This window comes from Tamandua tetradactyla, chromosome 6, assembly GCF_023851605.1.
Source record: "Tamandua tetradactyla isolate mTamTet1 chromosome 6, mTamTet1.pri, whole genome shotgun sequence".
In the NCBI taxonomy this organism is placed as follows: domain Eukaryota; kingdom Metazoa; phylum Chordata; class Mammalia; order Pilosa; family Myrmecophagidae; genus Tamandua; species Tamandua tetradactyla.
Window position 1 is genome coordinate 5822688 of NC_135332.1, and position 19446 is coordinate 5842133.

The 19446-nt window shown below is 36.2% G+C and overlaps 1 protein-coding gene across 1 annotated transcript in view; it reads right to left on the reverse strand.

The window, feature by feature from the left end:
- The window catches only part of SMURF2 (SMAD specific E3 ubiquitin protein ligase 2), a 152153-nt gene that overhangs the window by 21013 nt on the left and 111694 nt on the right, over window positions 1-19446 (reverse strand). The window contains exons 9-12 of the mRNA XM_077163594.1: window positions 17696-17780; window positions 11269-11427; window positions 1457-1652; window positions 343-446 (exon numbers count right to left, since the gene is read on the reverse strand). Coding sequence (XP_077019709.1) covers window positions 343-446; window positions 1457-1652; window positions 11269-11427; window positions 17696-17780 — 544 coding nt within the window. The remainder of the gene's footprint in view (window positions 1-342; window positions 447-1456; window positions 1653-11268; window positions 11428-17695; window positions 17781-19446) is intronic.

The window sequence follows — 19446 nt, forward strand, 5'->3', positions numbered from 1 at the left end:
TTCTGACAATGTAAAGCAGAGGGAATAAAATGTGCTCAAGGAGAAGAGATGGAGAAGAAACTGAGCCTGCAGGTCCTCCCACCAGTCCAGTTAGGGTTTCGGTTAGCTTTCAGAATAAGTGTCATTGGGATATGTGATCCATTAGGGAGTCATAAAAGAATTCCTGATGGCAGTACTACCCTAACTTCATTACAGATATTTCTATTAATATATCCTTTGTAGTGTAGACATTAGGGAATATTATACTAGAAAGTAAATGTTAATGAGAAGGTTATAACGTAAGAAAAATTTTAAATCTCTAAGTTAAGGATCCATGTCACTAACTGACAGGCAAGTCTTTACCTGGCAACTCCTCCATAGTCAAGGCCTTCTTCTCCACGAAATTTTATCATTAATCGTTTCCAGAGATCTTTGGGTCTCATTTTCATAACCTGTCGATATGATTCCTGAAAACATTTAAAATATACTAAGTGCTTTTAACCTATAATTTAAACACTCTCTCCAACTCCACCCACGAAACCTACACTTATTTAAATAATGTGACTTTTTTTAACTATCAAATCAGTGGATAAACTCTACACATTTTAAACTTCATGGAACTTTTAAAAATCAATGGATATAGCAAAATATTACTAAAACCAAGTCATTTGATAAACATATCTTGTAAGCTAACTAGGTGTGAAACGTCCTATTTCAGTTCCATGAACCACAGCAGTGACTCCGCTCACATATTAAACAATGTGATGGAAGTAGTAAATTTTTCAAAAACTGGTTGACCTAATTCTAGGTCATAATCATCAGTGAAAAGTAAAAGTGAGAAAAAAAGTTCTGAAAGGACCTAAGTATTTGTTAATGTGAATCTTCTTTGAAGTAATAACTTTTTATTATTTTAAAATGAAAATGATTGACTATGAACAAGGGCAGCCTGGCCTGAAAGAATGCTCTAGGGGCAGGAGTATCGGGTCCCCACAGGTGTCTTGCCCAAGACTGCTCTGAGTAGAAAAGCCCTGCCTTGACTTTTGTAACCTACTGCAAGAAAAACTTGGAAGCTAATTGCTACGGCTATAGCCCAAAGATAAAAGGGTGTGCTAGAAAGGAAGATTTTCAATAAATTCAAGAGGTAGCCCAATAATAATTAAACAAAATAAACTTCTGATTTAAGATCCTCTTACCTTTTGGAAGAATTGTAAACTAAGGAATAGATAATATTTGTGGTCTTCTAAAATTCATTAGCCACTAAGTATTTCCAATACAGAAACCAAGATGAATCAATCCCTTTTAAATATTCATCTTATATACTGAATCTCTTCATTATTGCCTTTATTTTCCCCAATTAATAAAGAAATTAATGAGAACCCTCCAATTCTAAAGAGATATGAACCCAAAAAAACTTGAAGAGAAAGTAAAACACTAAAATTTAAATTTTCTCTATTCTTAAAATAAGACATAAGTTTACCTCAAAAATCTCTTCCCTGGAAACCTCAATGCGGCAGTGGCCAGCCTGAGGCTGTTGTTGGGAAAGTTCTTGCCGCAAAATTTTTAGTTTCTGAACCAGGTCTCGCTTGTATCTTGGGACCGTCAGACACTCTGTGTCATCAGGGCATAATGATACCACTTGCTGCTGCTGTTGGTCTTTCAATTGATTCTGCCGGCTACAAGTAAACAGATTTTATTAATGAAGTACTTAAAATAAAAAAATATTGGAAAGGGTCCAAGATGGCAGCTTAGCGAGGTGTGGGATTTAGTTCATCCTCCAAAGCAGCTCGTAAATAGCCAAGAACATACAGAACAACTGCTGAGGCCACATCAGTGACCAGACACACAGCGGATCAGTCTGGACCAGCTGCGATTCCACCCAGAACCACTTGACATAACTCTTTGGATACAACGGCAAGGCTCCAACTGCCCCCAGGCAAGGGCAGAATTAATCTTGTCTGAGAGACAAAGAGGCTGGTGAGGTGGAAGAGGGAACCTCTGCCTTCCGCAGGAGAGGGGTGGGGCCCGGCACAGGTAGAGAGGCCCAGGGTCTGGAAAACTGAAGTGATTAAAGCCAGCCTACAACTTCTCTGTCTCAACCATGCCCCCAGCAGGGAAGTCTCCTGAAGTTAAAGGTACCACATCAATTTATGCTGGTGGGACCCTCAGGCAGACAAGTACGACGTGCTGGGCAGCACAGGAGAACAAAGAGTCCAGAAGATTCACAGGAAAGTCACTCAACCTGCTGGGTCTCACTCTCAGGGGAAACTGACACAAGTGACTCTTTCCTTCTGACAGGAGGCCAGTTCAGTCTGAGAAAATCTGACTGGGTCTATAATACCTAAATGGACCCTCCTAAAGGTAAAAAAAATAAACTAATTAAAAAGGCCCCATACAGGCAGGGCAAGAAACGTGAAAACAAGAACTGAAAAATTCTGATCTGTTAAACAAAACCTAAGGTAGAGGCCTAGAATAACTTGAACTGAATGTCAAAGAACAGATAGACAGCAGAGTCATCCAGCAAGAAAATTCTAGGTAAAAAAAGTGAAAACAATCTCCAAAATAAATTAATTAAGGAAATTAAATAAGAATCATATAGGAGAATTGAAGATATGGTCCACTCAAAGGAACAAACCAACAATTCAAATGAGATACAGAAGTTGAAACAATTAATTCAGGACGTTCGAACAGACATAGAAAATCTCATCAAAAATCAAATCAATGAATTGAGTGAGGATATAAAGAAGGAAGGGGACAAACAAAAAGAAGAAATCGAAAGTCTGAAAAAACAAATCACAGAACTCATGGGAATGAAAGGCAAAGTAGAAGAGATGGAAAAAAAAAAACAATGGAAACCTACAATGTTAGATTTCAAGAAGCAGAAGACAGGATTAGTGAACTGGAGGACGGGACATCTGAAATCCAACAAGCAAAAGAAAATACAGGGAAATGAATGGAAAAATATGAGCAGGGACTCAGGGAATTGAATGACAACATGAAGCACGTGATTATATGTGTTGTGGGTGTCCCACAAGGAGAAGAAAAGGGAAAAGGGGGAGAAAAACTAATGGAGGAAATTATCACTGAAAATTTCCCAACTCTTATGAAAGACTTAAAATTACAGATCCAAGAAGCGCAGCGTACCCCAAACAGAATAGATCCAAATAGACTTACTTCAAGACACTTACCAATCACAAAGTCAGATGTCAAGAAGAATCTTGAAAGCAGCAAGAGAAAAGCAATCCATCACATATAAGGGAAGCCCAATAAGACTATGCATAGATTTCTCAGCAAAAACCATGGAGGCGAGAAGACAGTGGGATGATATATTTAAATTACTAAAAGAAAAACTGCCAACCAAGATTCTATACCCAGCAAAAATGTCCTTCAAAAATGAGGGGAAATTAAAATATTTTCAGACAAAAAAATCACTGAGAGAATTTGTGACCAAGAGAATGTTCTGTAAGCAATACTAAAGGGAACACTCGAGTCAGACAGGAAAAGACAGGAGAGAGAAGTGTGGAGAAGAGTGTAGAAATGAAGACTGTCAGTAAAGGTAAAAAGAAGAAAAATTAGATATGCCATATAAAATCCAAAAGGCAAAATGGTAGAAGAAAGTACTGCCCTTACAGAAATAACACAAATGTTAAAAGATTAAACTCCCCAATCAAAAGACATAGACTGGCAGAACATATTAAAAAACAGGACCCATCTATATGCTATCTACAGGAGACACATTTTAGACCCAAGGATAAAGATAGGATGAAAGTAAAAGGTTGGAAAAAGATATTTCATGCGGACAGCAATCAGAAAACGGCAGAAATACCTACACTAATATCCAACAAATTAGACCTCAAATGTAAAACAATTAAAAGAAATGAAGAAGGACACTATGTATTAATAAAAGGAACAAATCAAGAAAGAAGACATAACAATCATATAAATATTTATGTACCGAGCCAGAGTGCTGCAAAATACATGAGGCAAACACTGAAAAGAGAAATAGATACATCTACTTTAATAGCTGGAGGTTTCAATTCCCCTCTCTCATCAATGGACAGAACATCTAGACAGAGGATCAATAAAGAAACAGGGAATTTGAATGATACAATAAATGAACTAGACTTAACAGACATTTATAGGACATTACACCCCACAATAGCAGGATGCACTTTCTTCTCAAGTGTTCATGGATCATTCTCAAGGATAGACCATATGCTGGGTCACAAAGCAAGTCTCAAAAAACTTAAAAAGATCGAAATCATACAAAACACTTTCTCAGATCATAAAGGAATGAAGTTGGAAATCAATAACAGGCAGAGGGACAAAAAAAATTCACAAATATATGGAGGCTCAACAACACACTCTTGAACAACCCACAGTGGGTCAAGGAAGAAATTACATGAAAAATCAGTAAATATCTCAAGACAAATGAAAATGAAAGCACAACATATCAAAACTTATGGGATGCAGCAAAGGCAGTGCTAAGAGGGAAATTTATTGCCCTTAATGCCTACATCAAAAAAGAAGAAAGAGCAGAAATCAAGGAATTAACTGTCCACTTGGAAGAACTAGAGAAAGAACAGCAAACTAACCCCAAAGCAAGCAAAAGAAAAGAAATAACGAAGATTAGAGCAGAAATAAATGAAATTGAGAACACGAAAACAATCGAGAAAATCAACAAAACCAGAAGTTGGTTCTATGAGAAAATCAGTAAGATTGATGGACTCTTAGTGAGGCTGACAAAAAGAAGAAGAGAGAGGATGCAAATAAATAAGATCAGAAATGGAAGAGGAGACATAACCACTGACCCCACAGAAATAAAGGAAGTAATGAGAGATACTATGAACAACTTCATGCTAATAAACTCAACGTAGATGAAATGGACAACTTCCTAGAAAGGCATGAACAAACAACACTGACTCGAGAAGAACTAGATGACCTCAACAAACCAATTACAAGTAAAGAAACTGAATCAGTCATTAAGAAGTGCCCCAAAAAGAAAAGTCCAGGACCAGACGGTTTTGTATGTGAATTCTACCAAACATTCAAGAAGGAATTAGTTACCAGTCCTGCTCATACTCTTCAAAAAAATTGAAGAGGAGGGAAAGCTATCAAATTCATTCTACGAAGCCAATATTACCCTCATACCGAAGCCAGACAAAGACATTACAGAAAAAGAAAACTGCAGACCAATTTCTGCTATGAATATAGACGCAAAAGTCCTCAACAAAATTCCTGAAAATAGAATCCAGCAGCATATTAAAACAATTATACACCACGACCAAGTAGTATTCACCCCAGGTATGCAAGGATGGTTTAACATAAGAAAATCAATTAATGTAATACACCATATCAACAAATCAAAAAAAGAAAAACCACATGATCATCTTGATTGATGCAGAAAAGGCATCTGACAAAATTCAACATCTTTTCCTGTTGAAATCACTTCAAAGGATAGGAATAGAAGGGAACTTCCTCAGCATGATAAAGGAAATGTATGAAAAACCTACAGCTAACATCATCCTCAATGGGGAAAAACTGAAAACATTCCCCCTAAGATCAGGAACAAGACAAGGATGTCCACTATCACCACTGTTATTCAACATTGTGTTGGAAGTTCTAGCTAGATCAATTAGACAAGAAAAAGAAATACAAGGCATCAAAATTGGAAAGGAAGAAGTAAAACTCTCACTGTTTGTAGATGATATGATACTATATGTTGAAAACCCCGAAAAATCCACAGCAAAACTACTAGAGCTAATAAATGAGAGTACAGCAAAGTGGCAGGTTACAAGATCAACACTCAAAAATCTGTAGTGTTTCTATACACTTGTAATGAATAATCTGAGGGGGAAAATCAAGAAAAAATTTCGATTTACAAATGCAACCAAAAGAATAAAATATCTAAGAATAAATTTAACTAAAGAGACAAAAGACATATACAGAGAAAAGTATTAGAAATTGTTAAAAGAAATCACAGAAAACCTAAATAAATGGAAGGGCACACCGTGTTCATGGATTAGAAGACTAAATATAGTTAAGATGTCAATTCTACCTGAATTGATTTACAGATTCAGTGCAATACCAATTAAAATCCCAACAACTTACTTTTCAGAAATAGAAAAAACCAATAACCAAATTTATCTCGAAGGGCAGCGTGCCCCAAATAGCTAAAAGTATCCTGAGAAAGAAAAATGAAGTTGGAGGTTGCATGCTATGTGACTTTAAGGTGTATTACAAAGCAGTAGTGGTCAAAACAGCATGGTGCTGGCATAAAGATAGATATCTGACCAATGGAATTGAATAGAGTGTGCAGATATAGACCCTCTCCATCTATGAACAATTGATCTTTGATAAGGCAGTCAAGCCAACTCATCTGGGACAGAACAGTCTCTTCAACAAATGGTGCCTAGAGAACTGGATATCCACATGCAAAAGAATGAAAGAGGATCTATATCTCACACCCTAAACAAAAATTAACTCAAAATGGATCAAAGACCTAAACATGAGATCTAAGACCATAAAACTGTTAGAAGAAAATGTAGGGAAATGTCCTATAAATCTTATAATAGGAGATGGTTTCCTAAACCTTACATCCAAAACATGAGCACTGGAGAAATAAATAAATGGAACTCCTCAAAATTAAACACTTTCATGCATCAAAGAACTTTGTCAAGAAAGTAAAAAGACAGCCTACACAATGGGAGACAATATTTGGAAATGATATATCAGATAAGGGTTTAGTATCCAGAATATATAAAGAGATTGTTCAACTCAAAAAGAAAAAGACAAACAACCCAATTACAAAATGGGCAAAAGACATGAACAGACACTTCTCCAAAGACGAAATACAAATGGCTAAAAGGCACATAAAAAGATGTTCAACTTCCCTGACTATTAGGGAAATGCAAATCAAGACCACAATGAGATATCATCTCACACCCACCAGAATGGCTACTATCAATAAAACAGAAAATGACAAGTGCCAGAGAGGATGTGGAGAAAGATGCACACTTATCCACTGTTGGTGGGAATGTCAAATGGTACAACCACTGTGGAAGGCAGTCTGGCATTTCCTCAGGAAGCTAAGTATAGAACTGCCATATGACTGACAATACCATTACTAGATATCTATTCAGAGGACATGAGGGCAAGGGCACAAATGGACATTTGCACACCAATGTTTACAACAGTATTACAATTGCAAAGAGATGGAAACAGCCTTGAACTATGCTAAGAAAATAACTAGGCTAAGAAAATAAACTTGGATATGCCTTGAACCAGACACAACAAAGAACTCAAAATGGATCAAGACCTCAATATAAAGCTGAAAGCCATAAAACATCTAAACATAGGAGAAAAATTTTTTATGACCTGGATTAGGCAATGATTTCATACATAACACCAAAAGCCACAATCAATGAAAGGACAAATGGATAAATGGAACTTTAAAATTGAAAAGAAAACTTCTGCTCATCTAAAAACACTGGTAGGAGAAAGAAAACAAAAGCCACAGACTGGGAGAAAGTTTCTGCTAAAAAAAAATATGATGAAAGACTTGTATCAAGAGTATCTAAAGAACTCTCAATACCCAACAAAAACAAAAAACAAACAACAGAATCATTTTGGAAAACAGTCTGGCAGATATTAAAACTGTTAAACATAAACTTAACACATGATTTAATCATTCCATTTTTAGGTATTTGCCAAAGAGAAATGACAGCATGTGTCCACACAAAGACTTGTACATGAATGTTCATAATAGTTTTATTAATCATAACCCAAAACTTTAAACAACCCAGGTATCCATGAACAGGGAAATGGATAAATTGTAGATAAATGGAGTTATCACTCAGTATGAATAGAAATGAACTACTGACAAATGCAGCAGGAATGAATCTCAAACTTATTATGCTGAGTAAAAGAAACAAGAAAAGATCACATACTGTATGACTCCGTGATTCTAAAACTCTAGTTAATGCAAACTTATCTGCAGTGACAGAAAGCAGACTGGACAGGGTGACGCCCCATGGAAAGGGACAGAAAGGAGTAATTACAAAAAGGGAATGAGGAAACTTCGGGTGGGAGAGGGGTTGAGGGTACATCCACTATCTTGATTGTGGCACGGATTTCAAAGGAAGATGTCTATCAAGTCATTACTCTAAATATGCAGTATGTTAAATATACTCATAAAAAAATTGAGGAAACATCAAACCTATTCACAAAAACTTGTCTAAAAACCTAAGGTCTGCAAATGGGAAAGAGGGTTTAAAGTTAAAGGACAAAAATGACAGCAAAAAATTCTTCTGGGATGGAGTCAGCCTTCCTGGAACTACTTCTGATGCACTAAGGGATAAAAATCCTACTACCGGGTGGGCCGCGGTGGCTCAGCGGGCAAAGTGCTTGCCTGCTATGCCGGAGGACCTCGGTTCGATTCCCGGCCCCAGCCCATGTAACAAAAACAAACAAACAAAATACAATAAAACAAGAAAATGTTTAAAGATGTTTCCCTTTCTTCCTTCCTTCCTTCCTTCTATCCTTCCTTCCTTCTCTCTGTCTTTCCTTTAAAAAAAAAAAAAAAAAAAAAAAAAAAAAAATCCTACTACCCCTCTAAAGCACCCAGTCTTCTTCAGCTGTGTTGGAGTGCAAAGAGGTATATAAAGGCCAATGTCTGTGCTGGGCAGGGAATGAGGGGATGCCAGTCTATATCCTTCAAGGCTTCTGCCAATACTGAGAGAAGATTCTACAAAGCAACCAAATGATTTTCCTGAAATCAAGTGAACCTAATAAAGCAGAAAAAAGACTCAAATTATAAATAGTTTGATAACATATTGTCTATAATTATCTTTGAAAACAAAAATTTTAAAGCCTCCTTTAAAGTATAAGGCAGAAGATCTTCCCAGCAGCAAAGAAAGAGAAGCAAATAATTACGTTAAAGGGACAAAAATGAAGAAGGGGGAAATGACATAGTCAGGCTTTCTGGGCTCTAATTTCAGCTCCACCACTGTTTTTTTTTTAAACTTGATTTTTTCTTTTTTAATTTTTTAAATTAATTTTTAAATTTTTAAAAAATATAACAAACTCAAACATTCTTAACATATGATCATTTCATTCTACATATATAATCAGTAATTCACAATATCATCACATAGTTGCATATTCATCATCATGATTTCTTAGAAGATTTGCATCAATTCATAAAAAGAAATAAAAAAACAGAAAAAAATTCATATATACCATACCCCTTCCCCTCCCTTTCATTGATCACTAGCATTTCAATCTAAATTTATTTTAACATTTGTCCCCCCTATATTTATTTTTATTCTGTATGTTTTACTCGTCTGTTGGTAAGGTAGATAAAAGGAGCATCAGACACAAGGTTTTCACAATCACACAGTCACATTGTGAAAGCTATATACAATCATCTTCAAGAAACATGGCTACTGGAACAATGTAGAAAGCTCTACATTTTCAGGCAGTTAAACTTGTTTTTTATTGTGTAATGTAACATATATATAAAGCAACAAAAGAAAAAAGCAATAATTTTCAAAGCACAGTTGAATGAGTAGTTACAGAACAGACCCCAGAGTTTGTCATGGACTACCATTCCATCATCTCAGAGTTTTCCTTCTAGCTGTTCCAAAACACTGGAAACTAGAAGGAATACTGATATGGCAATTCAGCAGCCATTCTCATTTGTTAAATCCCATTTTCTCTGTTACACATCCTTCTCTCCTTTAATCCTTCTCCCAATCTAAAGGGATCATTGGTCAATGTCAACGAAAACTCAGAAAAAGTTCTGACTTTTACATGTTGAGAAGGGATATTCACACTTAAGGATAGGGGGATGTAATTAATAATCCTGGAGAGGTTGTTCCCTCTGAGTTTCAGGATTTACCTGACCTAGGAAGACTTCAGGAATTGTATGTTCCAAGGAAGGCAAACCTAGTACGCTGAAATTTTTACAGAGTTGTAGTTTGAGCCCTACAAGTTCTTAAGAATCAACAGAAGTGACGTTGATTGGGGCTTAGCAAACCATGTTAATTAGCACTATCTAACTGAAGCTTGCATTAGAACAGCCTCTTGACTCCATTTGATCTCTCTTGGCCACTGATGCCTTATTTTATTACACTTCTTTCCCCACTATTTGTCAGGAAGGCATTGTTGATCCCAAGGTGCCAGGACCAGACTCATCCAGGAGTCATGCCCTACGTTGTCATGGAGACTTTCACCCCTGAATGGCTTGTATCAAGTAAGGAGGAGGGCAATGATCCTCCTTGCAGAATTGGGCCTAAAGAGAGGCCACACCTGCCAGCTCCACCATTTTTTATGTACATTTGGAAAAATTACTTAAATGCTTGATGCCTCAGTTTTCTCACTGATGAGATGCAGGCAACCTAGGATTATGAGGATGAAATGGGATACTGGATATAAGTAACCAACACTCTGAACATTGGAGAACTAAACATTTACTGTGTGTAACTAAATAACTTATTATTTAAGTTATTTAGCATGTACCTATTTTATACACTAAATACTATTATTTAGTGTATAACCAAAGAACTTACTATTTAGTTATAAGTTATTATTTAATTAACAGTAAATGTTTAGTTATAACTACTACTAATACAGTTACTGTGTTTTTAAAAAAAATGTATATATTGTGCTTTTTGAAGCAACGAAAAGGAAAGCACTGACTAAAAGTGATTTCTTGGAAGAATATACTTCCTTGGCAAAGTTGTTTATTGAACCATAAAGAGATGTTTTGCAAGAGCTTAACAACTTTGTACTCTGTCTTTGATGGGTTATAAATTGAGGCCCTTTGAGGAGAACAATGCCGGTGATACTATAGAACGGATTCAACTAAGAGGAAGGGCTGGGCGAGATTATTCATCTGCTAAGAAAGGAGATTTTTTTTTAAGTCAAACAGGAAGTTCACACCATAAGCGTAATAAAGAATTAGCAATTAATGTAAGTAGCTGTATCGTTGCAATGCCAATACAAAATTAACCTGTTCAGCCTCTCTACCTTCTATTGAACTGTTGCCTCTGTAATAAGCCCACTTTGGGGGCCTTTGATACGTACCCTTTTCCTGACATTTCAGGACAGGTTCCTACCAAAGTGTAGTGAGGACTACTCATGTATCACAATAAAACTTGTCATAGTCTTACATAAAACCTTGTTCCACAAAAGTAATTTATAATTGAAGAGAGTACATGCTCTATCAATTTCTCACAAAAAGCATCATTTTCTCTGCTCACATTTTAATGTACAGTTTTAGAAACTTACTTTAAAACTAAATGCAGGTTAGCAGAGAGCCGAGGATCTGTAAACTGTGTTGTTCTGTTGTTATGGTCAACAAAATAAACTCTGCCTGTTGCTGTATTACGGATTTCCCATCCAGGAGGCAGTGGACCAAGCTCTTCACAATTGATGTTGCTAAGATCCCTGTAAAAACAAACATAAAATGAAAAATACCTCATTTCTGGGTCTGCTGAGCCAAGCAAGTGTAAATGACACAGAACAATCCCATGAAGCCTGAGAAAATGTATTGTTTCAGAAACTTGAGAAGTTCAGCTACGATTTTTAATTCCCAATTGGTTTAACAAGCTCACATATTCAAAACCCAATCCATAAATGGCTCAGAAACACTTATCCTGTAGCCTGCACTAAGTTTAAGTTCCTGGAGTTTTAACATAATACAGATTTTAAACTAACATAAAAGCAATCACCACATTTGCCAAAATAAGGTGTACTTCAATATTTATTTTGACAGAAAATGACTGTTTTAGAAGTGTCAGTGATACAGGGAATTAAATGTTTTCTAAATTTCCCTTCTATTATTTTTTTATGACAACTAAAATACGTGTAAATAAACATCCATTCTATGACTAATGTTAAGTGAAAGTAAAAATAAGTCTTCAGTGAAGCAAAACTGGAAATGTTATTGAAATTATGATCCTGAAAAGAGTCACGGTGGTTTATAAAAGATATCTACTTTATTTCGAATTTCGGAATCTGTAAAACTCATGAATAAGGAACCTATTTAAGATACCTAAGGAAGAATGCTATAAGACTTACTTCTGCCAACAGACAAACATATACGAGCAAACACCATTATTACTATATTATACACTCTTAAAATGCTATTATATAGGGTGGGCCACAGTGGCTCAGTGGCAGAGCTCTCACCTGCCATGCCAGAGACCCGGGTTCGATTCCCGGTGCATGCTCATACAGAAAAAAAAATGCTATTACATATAGACAGGATTTATAGAACCTTTAAGAATGAAATAAAGCAGTATGTCCTAATAAAAACTTAAACTATAATATAATTTTAAACAAATCTCATCAAAATAATGCTTTACAAATTAAACTAGACACATTATGTGGGACATGACATCCAGGGGTGAAAGTCTCCCTGGCAACATGGGACATCACTCCCAGGGATGAGCCTGAGCCTGGCCCTGGCATCATGGGATCAACAATGCCTTCCTAACCAAAAGGGGAAAAAGATATGTAACAAAATAAGGTTATCAGTGACTAAGAAATTTCAAATATAGTCGAGAGGCTATTTTGTAGGTTACTCTTATGCAAGCTTTAGCTAGATGCTGCTCATTACCACAGTTTGCCAAATTCCAATCAAAACTATTCCTGTTGACCCTAAAGAGCACCCAGGGCTCTACCTGAGATCTTACAAAAGTTTCATGTATTAAGATTACTTTCCAGAAACCTACAACATCCAGATGGGTTTCTAGGCTAGATAATTCCTGAAACCCAGAGGGGCCATTTCTCCAAGAATATAAACTAGTTCCATCCCCCTATCCCATATTATTGACACCCCTTTCCAACATGAAAAAGATAGAAAGGACAGAACCCAAACATCCCTAAATATTGGGAGAAGGATCAAAAGAGAAGGAGGAGTTATAAAAGAGAAGGTAGGGTTTGGGGCAGGCAATGGTGGTTCAGTGGCAGAGTTCTCACCTACCATGCCTGAGACCCAGGTTCGTTTTCCGGTACCTTCCCATGCCAAAAAAGAGAAAGAGAGAGAGAACGTAGGATTTAATCTTTTTTTTTTTTGTATGCTGTATGGCAGGGTCACATTTCATTTCTTTTTCCATGTGAATATCTCGTTATTGAAGCACCATCTGTTGAATTTTTTGTTTTTGTTGGTTTGTTTGTTTTGGAAGTGCATGGGCCAGGAATCAAACCCAGGTCTCCTGTGTGGCAAGTGAGAATTCTACCACTGAACTACCCTCGCACCCCAAGAAGGTAGAGTTTAACAAATAAGTATGATTGTTGAATCATTATATTGATATTTGTTTAGTTTCCAGTTTCTTAGAGGAAATGAAATTTTTTAATTAAAAAAAAAAATTAAACTATGGGTGGGCCATGGTGGCTCAGCAGGTAAGAGTGCTTGCCTGCCATGCCCAAGGACCTGGGTTCGATTCCTGGTGCCTGCCCATGTTAAAAAAAAAAAAAAATTAAACTAGAAAAAATTTCCCTGAAATAACCTTTTCTTGGTTATAAGGAATACAACAATGGACACAAGGGTGAACACACATGGAAAGGCATGGGTAGGCACTGGGAATCGAACCTGGGTCTCGAGCACGGCAGGTGAGAACACTGCCACTGAGCCACCATCGCATTACCCACATACAGATTTTTGAAACACTAATTTTTACTTCTAACTCCTACTACAGATCTAAAGAAAGGACACATTATATGAGATACTGCTAGTTTTAAAAAAGGCAAGGGAAAGTTATATAGATCCTCCTCGAATTAAAAAAAAAAAAAAAAAAGTGGACTGAGCTGGAGCTGGTGCCTGGGCGGCTGGCTGGCAGGCTTCAGAGGGCAAGAGCAGCCCAATGGTGGCTGTTAATTGGGAATCTTAGAGTTAGGGTCCAGCAGCAAGGCTGATAATGGAAACCTGCAACCTCCCACGAAGCTGAGAACTGGGGTGGGGTTACAGGATGAAGTGATTCCTAAATCCCCACTTTAGGTTCACAGAACTTCAACCTATTAAGATAAAACAATAAATTCACAAACATTTTAGAAAGGAAGGCCACTATGAGTCAGTGGAAACAATAAACCACATAATAGAATTAAATCTCCAAGTACTGTCAGATATCAAATAGAACAGCTTTGATATGCAATACTTTAAAAAAATAAGAGTACAACCACAAAGATGAACTATCAATGAGATTATTATGACAGATTATTAGGAATGAACATAGAGATCTAAAATAGAACGCTTTGGCAATGAAAAACAATTACTGAAATTAAAGAAGGAATAATTCTCTTAATATTATGCAGACTTTGATTATATATCATTTTATTTAGAATTTTATAAACCCATAGCACACATGGGAGGGTCCTGAAACATTGAACAAAAGAGCAATCTTGCCTTGGCACCGTGGGACCAACAATGCCACCCTGACCAAAAGGGTGAAAGGAAGTACAACAAATAAGGTAACAGTGGCTGAGGGAATTCAAATAAAGTCGAGAGGCTACACTGGAGGTCACTCTTACACATGCTTCAGTTAGATATTGCTACCTATCACAACTTGCCAACCCCCAACCAAAACCATTCCAACCGATCCTAAAGAACACCTAAGGCATTATATAAAATTATATATATATACAAAGATTCCACGCACTAAGGTCACTTTCCAGAAACCTACAACCTCCAGATGGGTCCCAGGACCAGATAAGTCTTGAAAGGCAGAGGGGCCAGCCTCTCCAGAACATCAACCTAGTTCCATTCACCTATCCCATATTATCGACAGCCCCTTCCAATGTGGAAAATAAGTCAGAAAGGGCATAGCCCAAATACCCATAGCAAGAAGGAGAAAGATCAAAGGTGATGGTGGAGCTGTACAGAGAAGGTAGGGTTTAACAAACACGTATGATTGCTGAATCATTATACTGCTATTTCTTTTAGTCTCCAGCACCTTAGAGGAGCCAGAAGTAAAAACCTAAAATGGTAGAATCGTAACCCATACCAAACTCTGAAATCTGTTCTACAACTAATTATTGTACTGTACTGAAATTTATTGCTTTTTCGTATGTATATTATTTACCACAAAAAAAGGAAAGAAGTATAACAGAGAAGAAAAGATTAAAATTGAGTAGGACTGCTGAATCATTATATTGATACTTCTTTTGGTCTCCAGTGTCTTGGAGTAGATAGAAGAAAAAATTAAATGTCCTGGAACTGTAACCCATACCAAACTTTAAAATCTGTTCTACAAGCTGTGTTCCAGTAGCCATGTTTCTTTAAGATGATTGTATAATGATACAGCTTTTGCAAAGTGTGTGATTGTGAAAACCTTGTTCTGATGCTCCTTTTGTCTTCAGTATGGACAGATGAGTAAAAAATATGGATTAAAAATAAGTAATGGCAGAACAAGTGTTAAAATAAATTGGGTAGAGGGAAATACTAGTGGTCAATGAGAGGGAGGGGTAAGGGATATGGTGTGTATGAGTTTTTTCTTCTTTTTCTGGAGTGATGTAAATGTCCTGAGAAATGATCATGGTGATGAATATACATCTATATGATGGTACTGTGAGCCACTGATTGCACACCAAGTATGGAATGTTCATACATTAAGAATGTTTCTGTTGTATGTTGATTGGTTTTACTGATAAAAACTTTTTAAAAAATCTGTTCTACAGTACTTGTTAAAATATACTTGGAAATTTATTGCTTTTTTGTGTATGTTTTATTTCACAATAACAAAAAGTTAAAAAAGGAAGAGAGCAACCTTGGATTCGCATGGAAAAAAAATGAGATGTGACCCCCAGTCACAGCAAACCAAAAAAAAAAAAACAGCAATCTTGGAACCTAGAAATGACCTTCATGTCCAACTGGGTGCTAATTAAAGAAAAATGGGATGTTACATAGCCATAAAAACATAATAGGGATCTTGTATTTTAAGTCTACACAGTCAGTATGTTGAGTAACAAAGCATTCAGTACTCTTGTTAAAGATGAAAGCAAAACTTCTCACACAAAGCTATGTTTACTTATATCTTGAAGTTTGTTTTAATGTGTCTAATACAATTTTATAAAATGTCTTTAATTGAATAGAGATATTTTAATAGCATCTAAATATTAAGTCTGTTTTGATAAAAGTCTCCATATGAAAGGCAGATTTTCTAAATGATCCTCTTAACAACAACAACAAAAAAGATATATCAATTTTTAAGATACTTTGGAACATAGAGGCCAAGAAAAACAATCCAGAGCATCATTTTATTAAGCTAATATTCAAAACTGGTATCAATAGTCACCTGAAATTTTCTTAAGCCTTACAGAAACCCTTACTCAATAGTGGAAAATTGACATTTTCTTAGAAATAGGAGCATTTCTACCAACAGCGTTGCGGAAATATCTGAATTTCAACTTCTTTTGCCAGCTTATTGTATGCTATTCTCTCAAGAGATAGCCTAAGACTAACTTTTTCACTGTTGTAAATCATTTAGCAAAAAGGTCCTTTTTTTCTATACATTTCTTTCCAATGATATTTAATTATTCTGAAGAAGAAAAGCTCATTATTGAACTTCGATGTGGTAAACAAAATCCAAAACATTTCTTTTCATAATCTGGATAACTCTTTTTTTCTATTGGGCATGGGCAAGCACCAAAAATCGAATCCAGGTCTCCAAGTGATAACTCTGCCACTGAGCCACTGTTGCCCAGCCCGCACTACTATTTTTAAAATAACACACACGAGACACACAAAAGGCAACCTTAACACGGTAATTAATGACAGCACATTTCCTTGGTTGCCATCCTCAAAGAATTCTCATTAGCTCTAAAACAAAATAAAATATTTTCCTTAAAATTGTTTTATTTGTAAACAGAGTATCTGCAGGGATTATCAAAGAAACCCAAGATCAGCAAGTCCCATCTATTTTTTATTCAAATATGATTTTTGACTAGTACAGCTTTGAGTATAAGCTTTAGGCAGAGAACAATCTTCTGACCCTCTATGGGTTTTGTTTGTTTTGGGAAAAGGGGATATGTTGTTTTAATACATAAAGTATCCTCATCTTACGAAGGTAGATGTGCATCTCACAAAGATGTATATATATGATTTAGAACTCAAGTTATTTTCCCCCTCCCTTCAATTGGATGACTTGGCACGTTGCATCTATTCATTAGAAAATGACTCAAAATACCCAAGTAGTGTTGGTAGAACTTATTTGATGCTAAAATATATCAAAAATTATGTTAATTGATTTCTGTGTCTTTTCATCTTCTTGAAATTAAAAGATCATTGACAGTTTGGTTTATAAATGCCCTCAAGAAGGCCTTTAGTTCAAAGAACCCCTAATCCATATGTATAAGTTTTGGCATTTAAAAAAAATTAAATGTTATTTTCTTTTCCACATTAAAAGGAACATAGAAAACAGCATTGAATATACCTGTAAAAGATCGAAATAAATAGAACTATCAGAAAAAAAATACACTACCCTTTTTCAAGCTCCTAAAAGACCCATGTCTTACATATACATATACATGCACACACACCAGATTCCAGAGTGGGATAACAGATAAGAAGGTAGAGCTTTCTACAAAATGTCAAACTGAAATGACCATCAGGAAGAGGTGAAATTTCATATAAACTATTCTTAGATGTTAAAGATGAAATACTCAAAGAAACCCAAGGTAAAATGGACATTCAAATGTTATGAAGAAGAGTACTTACCTAGGCACTCGTGGATCATGCCATGTGCTCACACCAGTTTGAGTATGTAAAAAATACACTTGACCTTGCTGTGTTGTCCTCTGTTCTGTAAAAATAATACATATTCAGGATGTCCAAATCAAAGAAAGCTAGACCTATGCACTATATTAAATACGGAAAAATTCTCCAAATTACAAATTTACTTTATTATAAGAAATTGCTGTATAAATTATCTTTTTTTTTCCCTAGAAACAATCATATAAATGAAGATGAGGTTCACAGGCCAACCAAACGTTTAATGCAGGCTGTGCTGGTTTGAAAGGAAGTATGCCCCCTAAGAAAAGCCATGTTTTAATATAAGTCCCATTTCATAAAGGTAGAATCATCCCTATTCAATACTGTATATTTGAAACTGTAATGAGATCATCTTCCTGGTTGATGTGGTTTAGTCAAGAGTGGTTGTTAAACTGGATTAAGGGACGACATGTCTCCACCCATTTGGGTGGGTATTGATTGGTTTACTGGAGTCCTATGAAAGAGGAAACATTTTGGAGAAATAGATTCAGAGAGAGCAGAGAACGCTGCAGCACCACAAAGCAAAGAGTCCTCCAGCCAGTGACCTTTGGAGATGAAGAAGGAAAGCGCCTCCCGGGGAGCTTCATTAACTGGAAGCCAGGAGAGAAAGCTAGCAGATGATGCCGTATTCACCATGTGCCCTTTTCCAGATGAGAGAGAAACCCTGAACTTCACTGGCCTTCTTGAACCAAGGTATCTTTCCCTTGATGCCTTTGATTGGACATTTCTATAGACTTGTTTTAATTGGGACATTTTCTCGGCCTTTGAACTGTAAACTAGCAACTCATTAAATTACCCCTTTTAAAAGCCATTCCGTTTTGGTATATTGCATTCCAGCAGCTAGCAAACAAGAACACAGCCCAAACATGTTGCAATGGAAAATAAAAAAACAAAATTGTCACAATACCAATAATTAAACAAGAGATGAAGAAATGATATTTCAATTGTCTTAAATGTGGAGAACAAAAGAAGGCTCAGAGTAAGAGGCTGGCTGACTCTTAGGAGATTTTTGAGGGGATTTCCAGAAACTTCTGAAGGGTTAAAAGTTGATAGGTGGGCGGGCCGCGGTGGCTCAGCGGGCAAAGTGCTTGCCTGCTATGCCGGAGGACCTCGGTTCGATTCCCGGCCCCAGCCCATGTAACAAAAACGGAGAAACAGAATACAATAAAACAAGAAAATGTTTAAAAATGTTTCCCTTTCTTCCTTCCTTCCTTCCTTCTCTCTGTCTTTCCTTAAAAAAAAAAAAAAAAAAGTTGATAGGTGCTTTTTAGTATGTTTATTTTTACACCAAAATTTATTTTTCCTCTTTTCTCTTGAGAAGTCTATTCTCAAGACAATGTTTGGGTTCAAAGAGAAGCAAAACAGATGGTAAACAGTAGAGACATTCTATAATCATAAATAGGCTATGATGGGAAAATAATCTAGTTAGAAAAAAGAGGATTAAAGAGGATGTGTGCATGCTGAAGAGAAAAAACCCAAAGATAAAATTAAAAGAAGGAATCTGTGAAAGGGTTTCTTTGTTCAATGGTGTTTTTTAATCTTTTTTTTTTCTTTTAAAGCAACAGAACCTTTGTTCTTTAAACAAAATCTTATGGTGGGTGGGCCATTGTAGCTCAGCAGGCAGAGTTCTCGCCTGCCATGCCAGAGACCCAGGTTCAATTCTCAGTGCCTCACCTCACACACACACACAAAATCTT